The 25,509-nt window shown below is 45.1% G+C and overlaps 1 protein-coding gene across 11 annotated transcripts in view; it reads right to left on the reverse strand.

Moving 5' to 3' along the window:
• The window catches only part of TTC7B (tetratricopeptide repeat domain 7B), a 255,797-nt gene that overhangs the window by 67,973 nt on the left and 162,315 nt on the right, over nt 1–25,509 (reverse strand). For all 11 annotated transcript variants that reach the window (XM_043556841.1, XM_043556833.1, XM_043556835.1 and 8 more), the window contains one exon: nt 3,852–3,968. In XM_043556841.1, the coding sequence (XP_043412776.1) occupies nt 3,852–3,968 (117 nt within the window). The remainder of the gene's footprint in view (nt 1–3,851; nt 3,969–25,509) is intronic.

Below are 25,509 nucleotides of genomic sequence, written 5' to 3' on the forward strand. Positions count from 1 at the left end.
GGTAGTGGCAAGAGGGAGAAAGAAGGGGTTAACAATAAAAAAATAAAAACAGGGGCGCCTGGGTGGCTCAGTCTGTTAAGCGTCCAGCTCTTGATTTCGGCTCAGGTCATGATCTCGTGGTTCGTGAGATCGAGCCCTGCATCGGTGTCTGTGCTGACAGCACATGGCCTGCTTGGGATTCTCTGTCTCCCTCTCTCTCTCTGCCTTCCCCCGCCCCGCTCGTACGTACTCTCTCTCATGCGCGCACCCTCTCTCTGCCCCTCCCCAGCTCGTGCTCTGTCTCTCTCAAAACAAAGTAAACATTGAAAAAAAAATTTTTTAAATAAAATAAAAATAAAGGAAAAGAAGTTGGTTGCTGACTTAGGTTGGTGCAGGAAGCTTTGATGTTAGACCAGGGCTTGAATCATAGCTCTACTGCTTGTTTGGGAAAATGGAGGCAAATTATTCAGACTTGTTTATTTTCTTTTTTTTTTTTAATTTTTTTTTTCAACGTTTTTATTTATTTTTGGGACAGAGAGAGACAGAGCATGAATGGGGGAGGGGCAGAGAGAGAGGGAGACACAGAATCCGAAACAGGCTCCAGGCTCCGAGCCATCAGCCCAGAGCCCGACGCGGGGCTCTAACTCACGGACCGCGAGATCGTGACCTGGCTGAAGTCGGACGCTTAACTGACTGCGCCACCCAGGTGCCCCAGACTTGTTTATTTTCTATAAAGCGGAGAGAACAGTAGTGATTCTGCAGGGCTAACGTGCGGACTGAAGGTAAGGCACAAGTGGATGGCCCAGCACAGCCATGGCCCAGGGAAGGGTCATTCAGTTCGAGGAGGCTGCTGGGGACTTCTGGGGGATGGGGTGCTCTGCTCACAAGCCCCACTGTTCCCAGTGGCAGAGTCAAAATGTGCAAGGACCAAAGGGGCTTGCTACTTTACTGGGAGAGAGGAGACGAAACAGGAAACGGGTTTCTCTCCTAAATGCACATAAAACTGCACACCCAGCGAATAAACCCAGGCTCCTGAGATGACACACACCTTGCCACATGTACACTGGAGAGAACGCCTCCCCCCATGCTGCTCACAGCAAGAGATGTGTTCTCAGACTGCGGGTGGAGCGCTCTTTGCAAGCTGTCTGAGGCTCAGTTCAGCCACTAGCTCGGTGTGATTTTCCTTCGAGCAAAAATACAGAGCGAGTTGCAGAGAACACGAAAGCCACGTGGAGTCTCCGTGTGGCCCGCTACTGCTCATACCATCCTCTGTGCCTCACCGCCTCCCGGGCTCTGGAGGCCTGTGTCAGCCCCGGGATGGAGCTGGGAGGGGGTGGGGACAGCGGGAAACCCTGGCAGGTCGAGCACACTCAGAAATAAGGGCGCCCTGAGCCAGGAAGTCAGTGTGGACCTTCTGTCGGTACAAAGCAGCCACTTCCCAAGATGCTTTCTGCTGTTTTCGTTTTCATTTTCATTTTTTTTTTTTTTTTTAAAGCAGGGATGCTTCTCGTGCATTGGTTCGTGCAATTCTGCCCTCTTCTGAAACCCCGTGTGACCTGATCATAGACTCAAGGCTCTTGGACCCAGAGCTGCCCTTATCTGGAGAACTAGGAAGTATGTGATCCCTTGTCAAGACACAGCCCTCTCCTCTTTATGCTTTATTCTATTGCCAGGGTCACGTCTTGCCTGACCACACTGGGGAGGATGTCTAAATTTGCGCAATGGTAAGGCCTACGGGAGAAACATTTATTTATATCCCAAAGAAAATAAATAAAGTTAAAAAAACAATCAGGAAGCTCCTTAATAAGGGGCTGCTCGATTGCCACCCATCCCCCCTCCCTCAAGGTTCTCTGAGTAGCAGGAGCGAGAGCTCCGCCAACTGATGGGTCTTCCTCCATCCCCCCCCCCCCCCCCCCCCCCCCCCCCCCCCCCCCCCCCCCCCCCCCCCCCCCCCCCCCCCCCCAGACTCTGCCTCTGGAGCCAGGGTCCCTCCCTGCTCCGGCCCCGAAAGATCCTTCAGGAAACGGAGGAAGTATGGACACACAGCCCAGGCATTTGGTTAAGTATTTTTAAAAAGCTTTCCAATTCTGCTATTTTTTTCTCCTCACATTCAATATTCTTGGTTGCTAAGTGGGAGGAAATGTGGGGAGGTGGGAGAGGTGTGGAGAACGGAGGGAAAATTGGCAATGTGAAGGCTGATGGGTGTATTTTCTCATTTCTAAAGGGGGTACAGGCAAAGGAATGCTCCAGCACGGAAGCAACCAGCTTGGGGAGCGTCTCCTGTTAGCTGGGCTTGTGGCAAAGACTCTACCCCAAATCCTGCTGCTTCTGGTAAGCCAGGAGCGGGGGGCTTTTCGGGAACATAAGATGGGCATTTTCTATTTCTGCTGACAGACTCAGAAAAGGAGAATTAATTAAAATGATCTTTATTTTCAGAACATATCCGCAAAAGGGAAGAGGCCAGTTTCACGATTATCTTTTCACCGAGAGGAAGATGGGGCATGAGCAGTCATGTGCCACAGGCTATGTGAAGGGGACTCCTGTCTAATTGTTGCGACTCCAGCAATGCAAGGGTCGCCTGGCCGCCTGCCGGGCGTGGAACTGGACGGCGGGCTGGCTGTTCAGGGTGAGCTTCCTCCCGTCCAGCTGCACTGCCCCCAGGCCTGTGGTCACAAGTCTGTCGAATGTCAGGTCACAAACATCCATCCCCTAAGAGGGCCCTGATTTTGAATATAGTTTTTTAACTGCAGAAACTTCTGTAAAACAAAATCCCACACGGAACCCCACCTGTACTCTGTGGCCTCCTTAGCGCCCATCCCACCAGCGCTCTAGGCCAGTGGCCTATTGCCTCCTGGGGGACTGTGCTGGGCTAGTGACACATTTATGACACACTTACGATGTGAGTTGAACATATTTAGGCTCCTGACTTTTAAGAGCCTAGTGTGGGCTGTCCGTACATCTTGCTATGAGCTTGAAAAATGTTCCGAGTGTGTCTGAGCAGTTGTCTGAGTTCACTGGAATTATTAGGTCCCTTTGCATTAAATGACGTCCTTCCTAAGGCAGGACACACACCGGGAAAAACTGTTCAAGACTTGAAAAAGGGCACAACAGGTTACCGGGTGTCTTACAGCGGTGAGCTGGGGGTTGACTAGTGAACCTTCCGCAGGTTATCTGCCTCTGCGGGCAGATGAGATACGACTGATTTCTACCCTGCAAAAAAGATGACCCCCAACCATATATTTCATTGTTCTATAGGCTCCTGTCTTTGCATTTCCTTGCAAATTCATTTTAGCATATCTATCTTTTGCAAATTCATTTTAGCGTTATCTATTTTTTGAATTCTTCTCTGAACCAGTCTTAACGTCTTACTGGTTCCCTCGTTAATGAGGTAAATAAAATCTCGATAGGTCCTTGTTTTGTATTTGAGCCATGATTTGAACCGTTTGAAAATCATGCTTTATCCTGCCAATAGTGATACAGTGATTTCTACTCTCTTTAGAAGGACGTGGCCTATTGTCTACGGAGGCCTTTTAGATATTACCATAGGAGCCCCATCTGGAGTATACAGTTGACGAGTCTATCCACAAATTACCCGAAAGATGGTAAGACTTGTCAAAGAAGTTAACTGAATGGCTGGTTGAGAGGAATCAGATAGAGGTCGCCCTTGAACCGGGCCCTAGAGGGGCATCGCGGCAGCAGCCGCAAAAGAAACCCACAGTGTGGGGGCCTCATCAGCCCTGGAAGAAAGTCCCCTTAAGAATGGAGTGTGTGCGGCTCCATTGCTACCATCCGCTAAATGCCCATCAGCGGCGGCACTGTGGGGCGGGGACCCATGCAAACACCACACAAAGCAGGCGCTGCTGGCCTCTTACCTGGGGTTGGTTAGGTTGTAGCAGGATTTCCATATCTGCAACATGTGCTTACAGGTGAGGAGCGCCTCGTCCGGGCCCCGGCACAGTGACTCCACCTTCACTTTGGAAAACAGTAGTCTACGGCGGGGAGACAAAGGGAGAAAACAACACGGCTCAAGCCAGAGTCCCCACTGGAAACCAAACACCGTGGCCTGGCCTAGACCCGGATGCTATGGTGCTTATCCTAGAAAGGGGTGTCCAAAGGCTTGATCCAGGGGAAGCCGTGGTGCAGACCAAGGATTCCAGAACTCCCAGCTCAATATACGGCTTTGTATACTGAAGGCAAATGCAGGCACACCAAAAAGGACCATCTGTGATCAGGTTAAAAGCATCAGAGTGGTTGGGGCACCTGGGTGGCTCAGTCGGTTGAGCATCCAACTTCGGCTTACGTCATGATCTTGCGGTTCACAAATTTGAGCCCTGCATCAGGCTCTGTGCTGACAGCTCAGAGCCTGGAGACTGCTAAGGATTCTGGGTCTCCCTCTCTCTCTCTCTCTCTGCCCCTCCCCCACTCGTACTCTGTCTCTCTCTCAAAAATAAATAAACATTAAAAAATTTTTTTAAAAAAGCATAAAGGTGGCTAATTTTATTGAGAACACAAGGATTTTATTAAGGCGACTTTTTAAAAAAAGTTTATTTATTTATTTTGAGAGAGGGTAGGAGAGGCAGCAAAAAAGGGAGAGAGAGAATCCCAGGCAGGCTCCTCACTGACAGCACAGAGCCTGATGAGGAATTCAACCACAAACTGTGGGATCATGACCTGAGCTGAAATCAAGAGTCAGATGCTTAACTGACTGAGCCACCCAGGTGTCTCAAGAGCGGCTTTCAAACCAAGCTGTTTATTAAGAGCTTTTTAACACAAAACCAATTCATTTGCAAAGCTTCAAAAATTCATTAAAAGGGAATCTTGATTTATTTACAAAATTACACAAGAGGTGTGACTCAGTTGATATAAGCGTCTACAAATAACCTTCCACAATGATCCTCATCATGTGATGGTGAATAAATCTCGTAAGCTTCGCAGAGCCTGAACTGCAGGCACATAAAGAAGGGGGCATCTGGCTCATGCCCTGTCCTCGGATCTTCTCAGTCCTGCTATTTATGGGTTAGGATTTCACCAACTCACTTCGTAATCACCAACTATCTCTTCCCTATTTTTGTTACCACCAATGGCTTCACCCTCTGTCCAGACCTGCTGAGAGCTAAGTTTCGATCCTTCTCAGCCCCTCAGCTATCCCATTCCTAAATTCTACTTATGCCTTTCTGAAGACATTGGCTCCCCTGGGCCCAGAGCCCATCAGTACTATCCTTGCGAAGGCCCCAACATGAGCCCAGATACTGCCCTGGTGGTCTTCCGGTCCCCTGAGTTGCCCGGCTCTAAGAAACTGTAGATCTCTAAAAATCATTTTCATTCCCAGCTCGAGAAACTACAATGATTCCTTATTGTTTGTAATAATAAGTCAAAATTCCTTACTGAGTCCTCGAAAGTACCCTGCCCACCGGCCACTCCTGTGTCACCACCCACCCCATTCTGGGCCACACATCCCTCTGGACCCCTTTACTCCTACCAAAGGCCAGGTTTCTGTCCTAACTCTATGAATATATTTGCCGTGTCCTCAGTTTTCATCTGTATGGATGAATCTACTACTCTCCCCCATTCTTCCTAAATTCTAAACCCGGCTAAAACCCCACCTCAACAAACAAGACCACGTTTACGTCTCTGTCTTTTCTACTCCGTGTCACATCAGCTGCTGCTGGTTGTTATTGAAAATACAAAGAAGAGAGGAAGGTGCTCCTGTTTATTAAGGGTCTCCTCTGTGCCAGGCCCCGTGGTTGGCACTTCACAGACAATATCAAGGGCATCTTTGTAACAGCTCTTCCGGCCCGGTGGTGTTTCTCTCCCTACAAGAAAAGAGCAGCGCCCCTCACTTCCGGAGTGCCTAGGATTGTGTTCAGAGGCCAGCGGGCCTTAAATCTGCATTTGCTCATTAACTGCTTTCTGTACAAATCACGGATTGTGAAATATGTGTCCAGTGATTTAAGGTAGATATGTAAGACAATTCTTCCACCACAAATGACATAACGGCTTCATTTGGAGGCACTTTAGAAGCAAAAAGTCTCCTTTTCCTCAGTGGGAGATGGAATGAGGGTGGTCTGAATGCATTACTGCCCAGGTTCCAGAAGGGGTTAGTGTCACCCGCTCCCTCCAAATGGAACACAGGATGCCCAAGGGGGTGGGTGTTGGGTGGCTCTCAGAGCCTCCTGGAGCCTGGATCTGCAGACGCCTGGGATGACAGCGACGGGCCGGGTGATGACAGGGACGCAGTCCCTGATCTACAGACAGGTGGGCATAAAGGGTGAGGCCAGACGTGAGAACAGGGATGGGCATCTGCTCGAAACATCTCAGGAAGGAGAGGTTCCCAGAGGCCTTTCCAGGACTGTCCACAAAGAATGACAGCCACTCAGGGCGTCTCAAGGGGTTCCTAAGGAACCAGGTGCCGACTCCTGCCAATGTCTCCACTAGTCCAGAGAGTGGTGAGAGTTTCTTCCCACCGGAATCGGCCACCAAACATGGGTCAGCTGGGGATGTGTTACAGACGGAGGAGAAGCTGCCCAAGGGTCACCTAGCAGCATTTGGCAGAGACCTATTCAGAGGCCAGAGACCCCCTTGGGTCTGGTTGCCAAGCCATTTTGGCCAAGGAAGACCCCACCTAGGACCAGGGTGATGTTCTCTGAGAGGCACATCGAGCCCACCTGCCCCAGGGAGGGCCGCGAGATGGTGGGGAGGGTTTCCCCGCACACGCTGACGGTGTGGTTCCAATCGTCCACGATTGCTTTCACTGTACCCAAAGTACAAAATGCCGGAGCTTGTCTCCAAGCCTCAACTTGGGGGAATGGTTCCATGCAAAGCCTCTTGGCTGCAAAAAGAACTTCTAATTAACATGAAATAACAGCTTTCAAACACTTGACTCAGGATATGGAGTTGAAAAGGTGTGGGCTGGATTTAAGAGAACCAGACAGGAAGAACAATGGGGGAACGGCTGAGCACAGATGATGGGAAAGGCACCTGGAAGTGAGGCTGGAGGAACAGCATGAGAGAGAGACTGGCAGAAAGAAAGAGCTGGAAAACACGGGCAGGGGAGCAGAAGCAAAGCCTCGCAGCTGCTGTCAGGTATCTCCAATGCGCTGGGCAGAACGCCCTGCCGAGCCAAACTCTGATATGTTCCCTCGGATGGGCACATAAAAGCAGGAGGCAGAGACACGGCCTCCAGGAGACTGCTCCTTCTCACCACTTCCCCAAACCTCAGCTTGTCTACAAGCAGAGAATAATACCGAGCACAGGACAGGTGATGCTTGTCGGCATACTGGCCAAACCCTGCTCACACATTTCAAGACTGTTTGAAAACATCTGGCTGGCGGGAATGTGACATTAGCCCAGATAGGAAGGGAATGCAAACAATGATTAGCATGAGTGTGCTACAGGTGATATCCAAAGATATTACAGATTCCACCTACTGGGGAAACCCTGAGGACAAAACAGGAAGTCATGAGAAAGCCTGGGACAAACCGGCATTGAGTACATTGCAGCACGCGGAACTACCAACCCGGCAGAGCGGGCAGAGGGGACTTCAGGCTGAGATAGTCTGCCGGTCACAGCAGCCAAGTCCGACCATGAGCTGAAGAAGTCACTTCTCTTAGTGAGAAGTTACGTGCTGGGAAAGTGGTCTATTCCTATGCCCTATGCCTGGCTCAAAGGTCATTGACCTAATTAAAACAATTTTGGTTCACACTCACTGAAACTTACAGAAAATGAATGAAGGATAGAAGAAGCTTGCCAATATACGACTCTGACTACATTCCTGATAGCCCAAATCTGGCGTCTCACACACTGTTGTTCCTGACCCGGCTCCTGCCCAAACGCTTAGCCTTGGTCTGCCCCCTGCCCGTCGTGTGCATCCCCCATTCTGGCCGGGATCAACTTCCTCCACGCCACTCTCCTTCATGACCCAGGCCCTTTGCACATGCTATTCCTTCTGTCTGCAAGGCTTTTTCCATCCATTTCTGCTTTTTAAAGCATCTACTCATCTTTCAAGATCCGGGGCAAACAGCCACTCCCTCCTTCCCCCGCTGCCCAGTGAAGCCGACCTTAAGGAACAGGAGCTAAAGGTCCCAAATAGAAATGCAACTCCAGAGAAGACACGAGAGCTCAGCTGTGGGATAAGAGCCTACAAGCCAGGAAACTTCTGCTTTCAAGACAAGCGAAATAATAACAATAACAACAGCTTTAAACAGTTAATTTAAATTTAACTATTTAATCACTGATTCTTACACTAACCCTGAAAGTCAGGTTGCGAGTTAAGTAACTTGCCCGGGTTCGCACTGCTGGTCACTGGTTGAATGGAAGCAGAGACCCGGATCCCTCGGACTCCAAAGCACTGAACAAGAAACGCAGCAGAGTGACTGAAAATGCTCTAATCACGCTCCTGACATTAACGAGGATAGACAGCATTTTCTAATCCATTGCCAAGTATTTAAGACCCTGTATAATGTGCAAAGACCTGTGTCGCTGTGTGGCATAGAAAGTGGTAAATATAATAAAATATAGTCCCTTGCCCTCAAAGAACGTAAGTCCAATCAGAAGAAAAGATCTGGCCATGAATAGGAGGTAGGCTTCCTGGTTTAGGGACAGATTACGGCCCTGGAACTCGAGTGTGGCCGCAGGAAGATGGGGGTTGGGCTGCTGGGGGATTGTTCCTGGGATACATCAGACGGGCTTCTTTACAAAATGATCACATTTGTCTGTGCTTCTTGTGACTTGCCTCCTTCACCCAAAAGTCCGGTGCATACAAAATTCGAGTCATTTGAAGGACTCAGTTAATCAAGGTTTTACTTTCCACTGCACCTAACAGAAATAACATTTTACCCTATTCTTGGAATTTTTTAAGACTCCCAAGATACCTCTTGAAATAACACCTGTGTTTGGCTTAGAGTAGAATTTAGAAAGAAGATATAACCCCCCGTGAAGCTCAGGGGCACGTGGTACTGCAACTTTTCCTTGGGTACCTTAGGGAATGCATCAAAGTGACATTTTATCGGGGCCAGGTTTAATGTCTAATGATCATCTTCAGGAAGACTTTCCTGACTCCCTGGAAACTGCCCCCAACCACCAGACCCTCAACTCCAGTGGCTCATTCCAGTTCAACTTTATCCCCCACCCCCAGGAGTCCCAGACCTCAGACGCCCCTCCTTGAGTCCACTGTAGACGCTCACCCTCACGGCTCCCACCTACGCTCATGGCGTTGTATCTGCTGGCCTGGAAGTCCGCTCTCTCCCAGTGCTCTTCCCACTCCCAGCTATGAAAATCCCACTGTCTGACATCTTCCATGGCCCCCAGACTCAAGCAGAAATCTATTTCCTTCCTCCCCTTACACGTACAAAATATTTTTTCTAATCTGTTAATTCATCCATATTTGTACAGCTGACCACCTATATACATCAATGTACCTGATGATGAACTCAAATTTGTTCATCCTTTTGTTGGTCATTTTTTAAAAATGTTTTTATTTATTTTTTAAAATTTATTTGAGAGAGACAGAGACAGTGTGAGTGGGGGAGGGGCAGAGAGAGAATCCCAAGCAGGCTCCATGCCGCCAGCACAGAGCCCCATGAGGGGCTCGAACTCAAGAAACCGTGAGATCATGACCTGAGCTGAAACCAAAAGTCAGACGCTTAACCAACTGAACCACCCCAGCCTCTTGTCAGTCATTTTCAAAGTGCCTATTATGCCCCTGAGGCTACAAAGGGGAATAAGACGTGGAATGTTGCCTCACAGTCTAGCATTACGCACACATGATATGTGAAGAACAGACATAAGGACAAAGTTCTGTGGGAGCACAACCGGAAGAACATTCTGCCTGGGGCTCATGGAAGACCACAAAGAAGTGGGACCCTTGCGGGGGGCGTTGGGGAGGGCCTTCCAGGCAGGCGGATGGACAACCTCTCGAGCATAGGCAGGGAGGTGTGAGCATCCACAGTAAGCTAGGAGTGGTGTCTGGAATCCGGGCTATAAGGCTGGGGCCCGAGATAAAGGTGAAGGGGTAGGTATTTCAAATTTCTGGAATCTAATATGCCTCACAAAACTTTCTGGTGAAGAACTCTCCAAGAAAGTAAATGAGAAAAGTTTAGAGAAATACTAAATTAGTACTTTCCTCCAACCTTATTTGGCAGGATATAAAATGCACTCATTAAGTGCATCAAGGAGGAAACATGCATATTAATATACAAAACCCGCACTAATGAGCCGATCTGTAAATGCTGTATTCAAGGCAGATGATTCAGAATGAGAATCACAGGAACCTTGAACATTCGGTATTTGGTGCTGGTCTGTGTTTGAATGCTCTTGGGCCCAGCATGCTCTTTGTTTATCTGCTGAATATAGGCAGGGATGCAAAAGAGCTGTGAAGAAAAGCACATGGGATCTGCCCAAGTGGGGCAACGGCCATGGGGGCCTTGACTACAGCCCCCATCCCTCACTTCCAGGGAATCTGATCCGAGAGCTGACGTGGGGCTGGCTGCCAAACACCTGAAAGAAAGTGAGAATCTGTCACCAGGTAAAAGAAATAATGGGTCAGGAGAGGGGGTAGGAGGTGCAGGTATGTTGAAATTAAAGTTTAAACTGAGAAAATGGTTTGGCAGCCGCAGACCAGTAAGGTAAGAGGAATCGAAAGAGATGTGCCAAAACCATGTGGTGATGAGGGGAAGAAAGATGGAAATCTGAAGCCAGATGAGTCAGCTGGGAACGAGGTCTGAAAGGATAGAGAAAGCAGCCCGTTGCTGATCGGGCAGAGGTATGTCATCAGATAAATCTAACCAACCCCTCAGAGGGGAATGAAGGGTTTCTTCCAGGCTCCGATGTGGCTTTCAAGAAGGAAATCTAATTCACTTCATTGTCACCAACATTTCTGATCTGGTCTTGGAGCCTCTCCTGGCTGGGCTTCCAAAGTGGTCCAGTCCCAGAAGGTCTGAGCCTGGGCTGAGTCACTGTCACTGAAAATCAAGACTATGACGGGCCTGTGAGCTGCCTGGCCTGACAGTTCAACAGGGCCCCTTCACCACCAAGGGGGCCAATGATGTTGGGTTTACAGCAGTGAGGGCCCCAAAGCCACGCCCTGAAACTGTTCCCGAGGGTCCTCTGACAACAGCTGGAAGGGATGGGTGGTAAGAAACCAGTTCATGTGACTCTTCCCACTAGACATCAAATAGTGCCTGGGGACTCACTAATGGTGAATGTTCAATAAAAGTCACCTGAATGAATGATCTATCTACTCAACTGTTACACGGGAAACACGCAATTTCTTTGACCATTTGGCTTACAGAATCGCTGTATTGAAACTGTTCATTGGCTTGTTAGAAAAAAAAAAAAAGAGAGAGATTTTTCCAATTAATCCAAAACTGGAAAAGGCCTCCAGTGGTCCTGTAATGCTCTGCTACTCAGAGTGTGGTTTGGGTCAGGCAACCGTGAGAGCTTGTGAAGAATACAGAACAGCCACCCACCCTAGACCCAGCGCATTACAGTCTTCACGGAACGCAACTTGCAGATGATTTGTGTAGGAATTGAAGTTCAAGGGCCACCAGCCTGGTTCATAACTCTCCATTCAAACTTTCAATCAGCTGATCTTTTTAAAGACCTCCAAAGGAAGTGTTCGCGTAGCCCCTCCATTTAGGAAAGCCCGCCTCTGTTTATTTCCCTCCAGTAAGAATTTTGGGAGTATTTTATTCTTGAATTCAGTGGGAATTCTGATCAACCACTCACAGTAAGCTCACAGATGAAGCGGACCCCTACCCATGATCTTGAGCAGAATGCTTCTGTTCCTTCCGGAGGGCTTCCCAGGGCAGCTTCCTGAGGGCCGTGCTATATAACCCCGCCCAGGTCCTCCCTGAGAGTCTCTCCAGCGAGGGTCAGCATATCAACCCTGGGGGCACATTCACATTGTCTCAAGGGCACAAGTGTCTCAAGGGCACCCCTTGAGTCTGCAGGGCACTGAGCATCACCCACCGCCATTGTGGGTCCTCTTGAGGGACAGAAAACTCCAATGTCTCCCACAACCAGGCAACTCAATAGGAGCTGGGCTCAAGATGTCAGGGAGCGTTTGGAGTCGTGCCTGCCTACCGGAGAGGTAATCAAATCCAAACATTTTTAAAATGTACACTGACCTAACGGAACTCTGCTAGCAAATGTCAGCTCCCAGGCCGCCAGACAGAAACCCCTGGTTTACAAGCTTTTCAGGGGTCAAATCTGAGGAGCTGGCTTTCTTGACAAAACCCCAGAGCACAACACAACCACGGAAGGAGGGTGGGAAGACTGTGGGTCTTCTCCTAAGTGTGTCTGGTCCAGGGATAAAGCCTGTCCAGGAGCTGGCCCCGGGTGGGTCCCTGGCAAACTTCTGTCCTGGAGTTTTTAACCCCTGAGCAAGTTCTAAAAATCTGACCACTTTTAAGTTTCCTGGGTGCTCAAGAAGAGGTCGCCTAACGCGCCGGCCTGTCAGGGAGGTCATTTCAGCATTTCCCCACACTGGCCTCGCTGTCACCCATGTTATCCCGGGCCCAGGCTCCCAGGTCTGCTGGTTCCTGGGAAAAGCGGCACCACTCTTGTTTAACAAACTCTGGTATCAGGAGCAGAAGCCTCGCTCTCCAGAACTTAGCCGCCCCTCGTCCCTGGCTGGGAGGCTGCTGGAAGGGACGGGAGCTGCGGGGCGTCCTGCCGTCTGTGAGGGCTCAGCTGCGCCTCTCGGTATCCTAATCCGGCCTCCTCTTTATGACAGGCAGGGACTCCTGTTAGATCCCCTATCAGTTACATTTCGCTTCTCATTTCAGTCAAAGTGTCAACAATCTGGAATACTCCCCCATCCTTCTAGCGGTATTTTTAGAACAAACAAACAACTGACATATTTAGCTAAAATAAATCACCTCAAGAAACCCCGGTTTGGCTCATTTTTTGCTCCCGCTCCGGTTCTTAATCTCAACTTAGACCAGTGACCGGGACCAGCAGCCAAACTGGAAATGACATGGCCAGGGTGAACTAAAAACACCCCTGGAACCACAGTGCCCGTGTTTCAAAGACCTCCTCCAGGGTGTGAGTTTGGCATTTTTTGGAAGGGAGCCATTTCACTTCGCTCTATCCACGAAGCACCAAAGAACCAACATGAGCAGTCAGGGCCACTTCCTGAGCGCTGTCTCACCGGGTGGTGGGGGGAGGCCGAGGGGGTACCGTGGAAGTGGGAGCACCTGCCCTCCGCTTTGCTATAAGCAAGCCGGCAAGCAAGTGCCTTTGGCACAGTGGCCATCGAGGAAGTAAATGTGTGAACGGGAAACATCTGAAAGCAAGTCTTCCCATTAAACTATCTGGCTAAAAGAAAATCATCTATTCTCGCTGAACCACAAAGCCATCGGTCATTTCTAAAACGGGGGAGGGAGTGAACCAGAAGCAACTCTACTGACCTGCCACCTGCTCAGAGCCCATCTCTCTGGAGGGTATCCCTGTCCTTATTTCAGACTTAGCTCCCATGGCCCTGATTTCCCGAGTCTGTATTCCCGAGTCTGAAGCTGGGAGCTTAAGCACAGAAATGAGGCATATGGGTCCATTTCAGTGGATGGTGGCAGATGTCAAAAGAATGGGAATCCTCCATCACATGGACCTAGATGGGGAAGAGCCCAGGCCAGATGGGACAGAGACAAAGGAATCCATGAGGATCTGCAGTATAGAAATGGCACCCTCCACTCAAGGACAGGATGGGAACCAGAAAGGAAGGAACCTGGCAGGGGGCTGGGAAGCTGAACCAGCAGTTTGGGACCCGAGGTGGACAAGGCACCCATCCCTCTGGGATTGGATGCGAAATGGGACCTAGTTTCTGCACCAGAAAACTGCTGCTGTGAATCCTGGCCTGTTTCACAGGTCCCATGTTCTCGGTCTTTACGTCCTGTGTGTTCTCACTTAGCACATCATGAAGGGGTGGGTTTTGTCTTGCTTGGCTTTGCTTCAGCGGTGCCAAGGAGACCAGAAGCAGGACCCTTGTCCGTGGGGGCTGGAGCTTTAGCAGGGGGCCCTGCTCTGCAACGGTGTGCGTGGCGGGGGCCACAGCCATGATCTTTGTTTCTTCTGAGGTGCTCGGGACACTCTAGAGTAATTCTTCACACGGCACTGTAAGCGGCACGAAGGCAGGGACAGTGCTTTCCTCGGCCGTGGCAGAAAGTGGGAGCTCTCTAACCTTTAACTAGGGGGGTGCTCAAAGAACAGATAATTGGATCATCTGTAGGTGGGTTATTGATCCCAACCAGCTGTTTCCAGCTGAGGATTCCCACAAGAATACTTATAGGATAAACGTGGAGACTGTCTTCTTTGCTCTCGGGGACTTTTGTTGTGTTTTGTTTTTAAACAAATAGTAAATAGTAATCTTTCATGACCTTAAAATGCAAGAAGACCGCTATGAATGCACTGACATTCACCTGTATTTGGACTGTTGGATATTTTTTGCACAGTTGGCTGGGTAACTAGCAGGTAGGTGCTTTATATGATCCATATGTAGTAAGTAGATATCATCATTGTATACAGCAGAACTTGGCAGATTAAAACCCAAATGGACAATGGAAGAAACACAGGTAGACACACGCTTAGCTGGAACTAAGGCTACCAGACTACTCGGCAGGGTCATCAGTTTCAACCACTCACTGCGCAAACGTGTATTAATGTGTACAGCATGGGCTAGGTGCTAGGGACCCAGAGGTTTCAGGAAACACCTTGCATGAAGTCTGAGGATGACACTCCATACTTTGAATTGTTGAATAAGGTATCTAGAAGAACTTGCAATCTTGTAAAGAAAAGCTCCAGAATAAATAAACCTTGTGCATGCCACCACTGGGGATAGATGGCTTTGGGGTGGCCGCCCTAGCCTGGCCTCTCCCAGCTGCCAGGCCTCCTGAAGAGCTCTCTCCCCTGGCTGATGGGAGAGTGGCACATCCTGAAGGCTTTCTCTCCAGCATGCTCTGAAATAACCAGGAAAAGGGGAACTCTCTGGAAAGGAAGCAGGAGAGTCCCATGAGGACTTAGGACTGGGGACAAACAGCCACATGCATATCTAGGACTGGGCATGTGGACTCAGGGAGCAGAGTTTGGGCCAGCTCAGCTCCCAGTATGAGGACAAAGCCATCCCTAATCCTGGAGCAGGGAGGTCTTCTCATGACCCAACATGGCTTCGAATACATTTCTCCTCCATTTCCTCTTTTCCAGTTCCTTTACCCATACCTCACAAACCCAATTTTCAGCTTCTAAGCCGTTTTTCATTGGCTTTTGGGTATTTTGTCTCTCTTAACAAGCATCTACATTTACTGAAGGCAACACGGCAGACCCAGAACTTCACAGAAAGATTACATCAACGGGCTGGTGCAGGGGGCGACCACGTCCCCTGCCTCAGCAAGCCCCTCCCAGAAGAACCGTGGCTTTGTGACCCAGAGCCAAAGAGTCAAAGGGTGCAGGGGCCCCCAGCCATCTAATCTCAGCCTCTCAAGAATGCTGGCAACCCTCCTACCACCACATACGTCTAGAGGGAGAGAGGCTGGAAAGCTGATTTTTTTTTTTAATTGTGGTAAAATATACATAACGTAAAATCTGCCATTTCAAAGCGTACAGTTCAGTGGCATTAAGTATATTCACAGTGTTGTGCAACCATCACCACCATCCATCTCCAGAACGTTTTTCCTCTTACAAAACTGAAGCTCTGTACCCAGTAAATGGTAACTCCTCATGCTCCCCTTGCCCCAGCCCCTTGGCAACCCCTAGTCTGCTTTCTGCCTCTGTGATTTTTGGCTGCTCCAGGAACCTCACAGAACAGTAGCCACACAGTATTTGTCTTCTTGTGTCTGGCTTATTTCACTGAGCATAATGTCCTAAAGTTTCATCCATACGGTAGCTTATGTCAGATCTTCCTTCCTGTTTCAGGCCAAGTAATATTCCATCCTACGTATATATCACACGTTGGTTATCCTTTCATTCATCGTGGGCACTTGGGTTGCTTCTACATCTTTAGCTATTGTGAAGAGTGCTGCTGTGAACACGAGTGTGCAGTTATCTATTTGAATTCCTGCTTTCAATTCTTTTGAGTACTTACCCAGATGTGGAATTGCTGGATCATACGGTATTTCTATTTTTAACTTTTTGACGCACTGCCATACTATTTTCCACAGTGGCTGCACCATTTTACATTCCCACCAGCAGGGCACAAAGGTCCCAGTTCCTCCACATCCTCGCTAACACTCATGACTTTCTGGTGTGTGTGTGTGTGTGTGTGTGTGTGTGTGTGTGCGCGCGCGCGCGTTACTAACAGCTCTCCTAATGGGTATGAAGTAGTATCTCATTGTGGTTTTGATTTACATTTCCCTGATAATTAGCGATGTTACGAATATTTTCATGTGCTTGTCGGCCAGTTGAATATCTACTTTGGACAAATGTCTATTCAAGTTCCTTGGCCGATTTTTTTTGTTTGGGTTGTTTTTTTGGTTGTCGGAAGTTGTTTTTAAGTAACCTACTGCACCGATGAACCTGCTCCGCTTTGATCCACGGTGTCTTTGAGGGTGCCACCCATTTTCTTTTGCCCAAAGATCCTCCTCTCCAGCTTGTATTCAGGCGTGGGCATCCCTGGGTGGGTTACCTTGCACTCATCCCTCCCAGACATCCTTCAGGTTTCCATGGATTATTTCTCTGAGCTAACGAGAAGAATAATCTCTTCCTTGTGGCCCAACTTTCTATCAAGTGCAAATTTAATGGGCATGTTCATTACTCCATCACTCGGCTCAGGCATAAGAATAGCCCACAGCACCTGGCCTCTCAGTAATCACTACATCCAAACATTACTCAGTATCATCTTTCAACTTACATTGAGTGTAAATGAGACACAGTGAGGAAGAGACAGCCTTACTTGCCAAGTAATGATTTTTTTTTTTAAACCAGATATATGCTCCACTCAAGTACAGAATGATCCTAACCATGTTTTCCAGTTTATTGATAAGATTGACAGGGGAGACAGCATAAAAATGCGGTCCTTCTGGATTGCTAGTTCTGAGCATAAAACGTCTTTCTCTTATTCATGGCAGCCTTCCCAATGCCTAGCATGGTACCTGGAAGGTGGTAGGAACTCAGTGCTTCAAAGGCAGTGATTAAGAGCACAGATGTTGGGGCGCCTGGGTGGCGCAGTCGGTTAAGCGTTCGACTTCAGCCAGGTCACGATCTCGCGGTCCGTGAGTTCGAGCCCCGCGTCGGGCTCTGGGCTGATGGCTCAGAGCCTGGAGCCTGTTTCCGATTCTGTGTCTCCCTCTCTCTCTGCCCCTCCCCCGTTCATGCTCTGTCTCTCTCTGTCCCAAAAATAAATAAACGTTGAAAAAAAAAATTTAAAAAAAAAAAAAAAAGAGCACAGATGTTGAGGCCAGACCACCTGTGTTCAAATCATGACTGTGACTGACGACGAGGTGGGTAATTTTGGACAAACTAGTTTACCTTTCTGTGCCTCGATTTCTTTAGCTGTAAAATGGGGGTGATAACACTGCCCACCGTGATCAAATGAGTTTAGAATGAATTTACAATGTGCTGATAAGAGTTGCCTATAACAACTATTATCATAAATGCTAATAATTATCACTGCTAAGTGAATGAGTAGACGTTATGTATGCCCACTGCTTTCCATGCAGTTAGTTCCCATTGGTGTCAAAAGAAATGTGATCTCTCGCATGTGTGAGAGTATAAGATCACCCACAGGAGCGTGTTTAGAAGAGCTGGTGGTCTTCTGGTCAGGTGACTGAGGACTTGTGTCAGTACCCTCTCCTGTATCAAAGTTACGGATCAGAAAACATACTGGAGGCATCCGGGTGGCTCAGATGGTTGAGTGTCTGATTCCTGATTTCAGCTCAGGTCATGATGCCAGGGTTGTGGGATCAAGCCCCACGTCTGGGGTCTGCACTGAGCGTGGAACCTGCTTGGGATTCTCACTCCTTCCCTCCCTCTGCCCCTCCCTCCCACTCGCATGCTCTCTCTCTAAAAAACAAATAGATAAAATAAAATTTAAAGGAAATGTACTTAAGAGAGTTGGCCACACACCTTAATGATGCCACTTGGATTTGTATCCTTGAGAGGTTCTAAAAATTGCTTTCTTATGCTTTGCGTCACAAACCGCATTTGTGGTTTAAATAAGAAAGATTAAAATTCAAATCAATTAACAATTTGTAATCAGTCGGGCTGCACAGCCACCATTTGTCTCAGGGCAAGAAGCTAAACCTGACAGCGGCTGCCCTTAGCAGTTACTGTAAGGCTGGCTGAATTAGAAGAAAACATTTTAGTTACACTAAAATTCTCAGATGCCACTGTAAGTAGGATACTATCTGATATATTTTTCAAAGACAAAAAGGAACAAATTGTCAGCTTCCATCCCATTATTTTATCTAAAAATGCATCCCCATGGCAGAAACACAAAGTCCGTGAGGGGCTGACCAAGACGCTCACTGACAGATTGCCGCACCGTCCCCCAGAGAGACACCTGTTCCAAACATCACCCGGCACCTACATCTACCTTCTTGGGCCAATGAAGAAATCTACCAAGGAAAGTGTATTCATCAGTCAGGAAATGTTTGCAAAGCTGTATTTCAAAAGGAGAAATATCAAGGCTCCTCTAACAAGTACATTAGATAAGGAATCTACCCGAATTTACGCTCTTCAATAGAAAAATGTGTTCTTTGTTAGATTTTATTTGGGGAAAAACTTACAATGTGTTAAAGACATTTTGGGGCACTGGGGTGGTTCAGTCGGTTAAGCATCCAACTTTTGATTTCGGCTCAGGTCACGATCTTGCAGGTTGTAAGACTGAGCCCCGCGTCAGGCTCTGTGCTGACAGGGAGGATCCTGCTTGGGATTCTCTCTCTCCCTCTCCCTCTGCCCCTCCCCTGCTTGTGTGTACTTTCTCTTTCTCTTAAAATAAATAAATAAATAGACATTTAATATATAATCAGCAAATAATTTGTCATTCTTTTGATTAGGTATTTAATAAAAGGTTTTAAAAAATAATTTTTTAAGAGAAAAAGAAGTCACCACAAGAGGAACAAAATAAGAGAATACATTTATAGAAATCGTACACATAAATCCAACCATACCATTACTTATATTAAATGTGAATGCACTAAACACTTAAGACAAAGGGCAGGAATGATCAGACTAAATAAAAAAGCAAGACCCAATCATAAGCTATCTATAAGAGAAGAAGTATTTGGCTGAAAAGAAATAATGGCAGAGAATTTTCTAGAAATGATAAACAATACCAGTCCACCATTTAAGTAAGCCCAGTGAATCCGAGCAGAAGCTACTCTTATCTGTATTACAGTGAAAATGTACAGTGTCAGCAACAATAGCAATTAAGAATAGCCAGAGAGAAAAGACAGATGACATTAAAATGATCTAAAATTAAACAAATAGTTGACTTCTCAACAACTCCAAGAGGAAAGCAAGATCATTTGTGCTGTGAGAAAATGTGAGCCTAGAATTATATATCCAGTTGGAAAATCTCTTTCGAGAGTAAAGCCAAATATATTTTCAGACACAAACTGAGAAAGTGTGCCAGCAACAGACCCTCACTAAAATTTCTAGGATAATCACTAAACAAAAACCAAAACAGAATGTTTCTTTTCCAAATTGGCAAGTAAAAAATACGTAACAAAAACACAATTAACCTAAAAGAAGGTAGGAAAAGAGAGGATAACCTATGAAAAAAAGGGCAGGACAAAGAGAAAGCACAAATGAGGTAGGAGACACTAACGCAAATATAATAGTATTTACAGTAAATGGAAATGAACTAAATGTTCCAGATAAGACTGTCGGCCTGAGTTAAAAAAAAAAAAAAATTAGCTGTCTATATTGAGCACAAGAGTGAATCTAAAACATAAGCGTATAATAAGTTCAAGATAACAGAATGAAGAAAGATACTCCAAGCGTGCATGCAGTGTGCACATGTATTGTATGTGTGCACACATTAGATAAATGTTGTGGATGTGTGTGTATAGCATGACAAACCAGATTTTGAAGCAAAGTGAATTATGTAACTTATTACATAATGATAAAGGGTTGAATTTACCAGGAAGACAAGCAATTCTAAATTTATATGCACCTTATAGCATAGCTTTAAACTATATAAAGCAAACATTGCTAGAACTATGTGGGGAAATAGGACAATCCACCATCCCAGTGGCACATTTCAACACACCTCTGCTCAACAATTGATCGGTTAAGTAAACAAAAAACATCAGTAAGAATGAAGAAGATCTGAATAGTGCAATTAATAGCTTAATCTAATAAATATATATGAAATATATACAAATATATAAAAATGTACCTCCAAATACAGAAAGCGTTCTTTTCAAGCACAGATGGAATATTTACAAGGAGTGACCACATGCTGGGCCATAAAAAAAGTCAACACATTTCAAGTTCATATAGATTGCAGTTTCTGAACACAATTCAATGAAGTTATTAAAAGCCCATTAACAAAAGATAAGTGGAAAGACCCATATACTTGACAGTTATAAAACACAGTTCTAAAATAACTGATGGGTCAAATAAGAATAATGGAGATTTAAAGTTATTTAGAATAAAATAATGATAAAAATTTCACATACTGAAATTGTGGTCTCCCAACTAAAGCAGCACTTGGTGGGAAATTTTTAGTCTTAAATGTTTATGTCAGAAAACAAGAAAGACAAAAATTAAAAATGAACTAAACACCTAACTTAAAAGATTAAGAAGGAAAACCAAGCAAAACAAAACAAACTCAAAGAAAATAGAAGAAAGAAAATAATAGAAGAACAGAAATTCATGAAAGACAAAGTAAAAATACAGTTGAGACCATAAAAAAGCTGGTTCTTCAAAAAGATCAATGTAACAGACAAATTTCTGGCAAGGCTGTTCAAGAAAATTAAAAAGAAAGCACATTAAGCAGTATTAGGAATGGAAAAGACTTAACCATAGGTGCTCCCTGACAACAAACAGATCATAAAAAAATATGAACAACTTTATGCCAAGGAAATTTAATATTTAGATGAGATGAACAAACCCTTAAAATATATGTTGTATGTTTCAGCCTCTACGTTATATGTAGCTTAATAAAATAAGTGGAAAACTTGAAAACCCCCTAATTATTATTATTAGTAGTATAGTATTTATGAAATTTATTGTCAGATTGGTTTCCATACAACACCCAGTGCTCATCCCAACAGGTGCCCTCCTCAATGCCCATCACCCACTTTCCCCTCCCCCCACCCCCCATTATTTTTTAAAAGCATCAGAAGTCTTTCCATAGAAAAAAACCCAGCCCCAGATGGTTTTACAGGCAAATTCTACTGAAACTCATTATTCTAGAAACAGGTAATTCCAATCTTACACAAATGATTCAAAAACACCCCAAAAATGATTCCAACTCCTTTTAGGAGGCTGGCCTAATCTTGACGCCATAACTTGACAAGTATACAAAGAGAAGGGAAAATTACAAGGCATTTCACACCTGAACATAAATATAAATGTTCCTTTAAAAATTAGCAACCAACTCTCTCATCACCTATAGCAATTCATCTCATATAATTTCATAACTAACATCTTTTGCATTACTACCATTTGGAAGTGATAATTACAATTTTATTTACATTTAAAAAATAAATAAAAATAAAAATCAGTCAACTGAATCCATTAAAATAAGCTAATATGTCATGATCAAGTTGGGCTTATTCCAAGAATGCAGAGTTAATTTAACATTAAAAAATATCAATTAATATAACATTCAGATTCAAGGGAGTAAAATCATACAACAATCTCAATAAATACAGAAAAAGAGTTTGATAAAATTCAATATCAACTCATGATTTAAAAAGATCAACACTTAGCAAGCCAGTAAGAAGAAAAGGTCCTTATCTTCTTAAATAATATCTATAAACAAACTCGTAAAAAGCATAATTTGTAATGGCAAAACACTGAAAGAATTTTATTCAACTATACAGAAGGCCCAGTAAGGCCAGTTTTAAAAAGTTGAGGGATTAGAGATAAAGAAACTGAATTTTAATTATTTCAGGTAAAAGTCATTGTCTATACAGAAATCCCAAAGTAATCTATACATAGATTGTTAGAAGTAACAAGAGTTTAGCTGAGTTGCTGGGTCAAGAAGAATATACAAAAATCAGCCACCTTTCTACACACTAACAACAAATAGCAAATTTGATAAAGAAAAAAATACTACATATATAGTGTATACAAATGAAATTTTTTTCAGGTAGTTAGGAATAAAGCTAGTTAAAAATGGGCAAAATATTTATAAGAAAAATCATAAAACTTCATTAAAAAGTATTTTTAAAGACCTAAATAATTAGATATAATGGCCATGGATTAGAAAACCAACTGTCGGGGCGCCTGGGTGGCGCAGTCGGTTAAGCGTCCAACTTCAGCCAGGTCACGATCTCGCGGTCTGTAAGTTCGAGCCCCGCGTCAGGCTCTGGGCTGATGGCTCAGAACCTGGAGCCTGTTTCCGATTCTGTGTCTCCCTCTCTCTCTGCCCCTCCCCCGTTCATGCTCTGTCTCTCTTTCCCCAAAATAAATAAACGTTGAAAAAAAAAATAAAAAAAAAAGAAAACCAACTGTCATAAATATATAATTCTCCTCAAACTGAGCTATTAGACTAAATGCAATTCCAATAGATTTGTTTTTGTTTTTGGAACTTGACAAAATTGATTCAAAAATTTATACACAAGGGGCACCTGAGTGGCCGAGTTGGTTGAGTGTCCGACTCTTGATTTTGGCTCAGGTCATGATCCCAGCATTGTGGGATCGAGCCCTGTGTCAGGCTCCGTGTTGGGCATACAGCCTGCTTAAGATTCTCTCTCTCTCTCTCTCTCTCTCTCTCTCTCTCTCTCTCTCTCCCTCTGCCCTTCTCCCCAACTCACTATCTCTCTCTAAGGAAAAAAAAATTTATATGCAAGTTCAAAGGCCTGAGAATAGCCACAACACTCTTGAAGAGCAAGATATGGGGACAAACTTACCCCCCATATAATAAAGTTGTAAGAATTCAGAAAGTGGCAATCACACACAGATGGGTACATTGACTGAAAGAACCAAACAGAAAGCTCAGAAATAGCAACCCCCCCCCCCCCAATATGGGCATTTGATTTAAGGCAAAAATGATACTGTGGAACAACAGGGAAAGGAATCTTTTCAATACATGATTCTAAGACAAGCAATTTTTCCATAGAGGGAAAAATTACACTACATCCTTCACACCATATATATATAAAACTATCATTTCCAGATGGACCCTTAGATTTAAGTGTGAAAGGTAACACAAGAGAGCTCTTAGAATATAACTTAGGAGACTTATCTTCATGACCCTAGAGAAGGGAAAGTAAGGTTTCCTAAACTAGACACAGAAAGTAAAATCCATAAAGGAAATAACTGATAAATTCAATCGCTTTAAACATAAGAACTTCTGTTCATCAGAAGACAAGGCACAGACTGGTGGAAGATTTTTGCAACACATGTCACCAACAAAAGGACTCGTAACCATAATATATAAAGAAATGTCACCAATTGGTATGAAAAAGTCAACCCAATTAGGAAAGAAGAAAGATTTCTCCCTGTACTTCACAAAACAGAAAAGCTAAATGACCAATAAAACAAATACAAAGGTATTCAACCTCATGCAACTTAAATTCACAATGTAACACCATTGCCAAAAATAAGTCTGAAACACCGGGTATTGGTGTAGGCAGCCACATGGGTTCTTGGGCACTGCTGGTGGGAAACTGGCACAACCCCTTTGGAAAATAGTTTGGAATCATTTGGTAAAATGCAAGATGCAGATACCCTATGACCCAACAATCTCACTGCTACATAATGCCTGGAGTGTTTGCACATGTGCATCAGGTGACCTGTACAAGGATATATTGGGACGCCTGGGTGGCTCAGTTGGTTAAGCATCTGACTTTGGCTCAGGTCATGATCTCACAGTTTGTGGGTTTGAGCTCTGCAATAGCTCAGAGCCTGGAGCCCGCTTCGGATCCTGTGTCTCCCTCTCTTCGTCTGCCCACCCTCACCCCAACTTGCGCTCTGTCTCTCTCAAAAATATATAAATAAACATTAAAAAAAAAAAAGAATATCTACAGCAGCTTTGTTTGTAACAGCTGAAAATGGAAAACAACCTGTATATCCATTTGCGATCAACTAGAAAAATACATCTTGGTATATTTGTATAATAAAATACTATTTATCGGTATAAAGAATAAATTGCTGCTGCAGGCGGTAAGGATCAACCCCAAGAATACAATGCCACACGATGAAAGCAAGCAGTATAAGGATATACTCAGTACAATTCCATTAAAAATGTTTAGATATGCAAAACCAGAAATTTTCATTCTTTGGGAGTGCAAACAGATATGATATAGAAACACAAGGGAATGCTCAACATAGAACTCAGGATGCAGTTAACGTCCGGAGATGTTAGAGAGGTAAGGGATACATAGGAAATTCATAGGCAATATTAATTTTCCTTTTCTTAAACTAAGAAGTGAGCACACATGTTAACTGTATTATTATTTTAAATATATTTAATAAATAACCTTTAGCTTTTACTCAATATTTAATAACAATCATTTTAAAGGATTCTCAAAAATCATATTTGAGAACACTATAGAAGGACTTGTAATACCAATAACATGGATTCCTACCAATTACTGAGTGATTACCATGTACAAATGCCTTAAATGCACTAGCTAAGACAGCTGAACGTCCTCAGAGGGGCAGCTGGTCTCTCAAGTACTACTTATCCTTACTGTCACCATGAAATGATAAAAGATGGCACTTAAAGTACCTTGAATGAGCTTAACAGGGACCAAAAAGTCTATTATTCTCTGCATCAGGCTAAGAGGCTAGCTAAATCAATGCTCTGTTCAACAGTTTAACTGCCCAACAGTTAAACAGGCCTAAGCCCAACTGTGGGAGGGGCTTTCTCCTCCATCTGGCAAGTTATCTAGGAGGAAACATCAAGCATGTCCTCAGTCTGTGTATGGCCATTGGGACACGAGAAACATGAGGCATTCCCAGGCTTCCGAGAGCCTACGGTTCTGCGGGAGACGAGCTTGTCACAAACGGATAATACGTGTCGGCATTCGGGACAGGTGCCCACATGGTCTTGTTTAGGTTGGTGATGAAATGTTTTACCCACGTTGGAAAGAAACCATGGGATCCACCAATTACATCTGGCCCCAACTTTTCACAAAGTATTCTTGGGAAGAAGTTTCCCATCACATAGGAAGAAATACAAATATTTAAAAAGCAAACAAGTCATTGGCTGCTCTCAGACCTGCTGCCATATGCTTTGCTTTTTTGAGCTTACAGCTTAACATTAAAATAACAGGCCTGCATTCTTCAAATATCTCTACTGCTGTTCCTTACTTATTCTACTTGAAAAGGCTGTCAGCTGCTGTCACTTGGAAGCATTACCATATTAGCCACCACTGTTTACTGCTCACTGTGTGGCGTGGCTATTAGTTTAATAAGCCT

The sequence above is a fragment of the Prionailurus bengalensis genome, chromosome B3, assembly GCF_016509475.1.
Source record: "Prionailurus bengalensis isolate Pbe53 chromosome B3, Fcat_Pben_1.1_paternal_pri, whole genome shotgun sequence".
In the NCBI taxonomy this organism is placed as follows: Eukaryota; Metazoa; Chordata; class Mammalia; order Carnivora; family Felidae; genus Prionailurus; species Prionailurus bengalensis.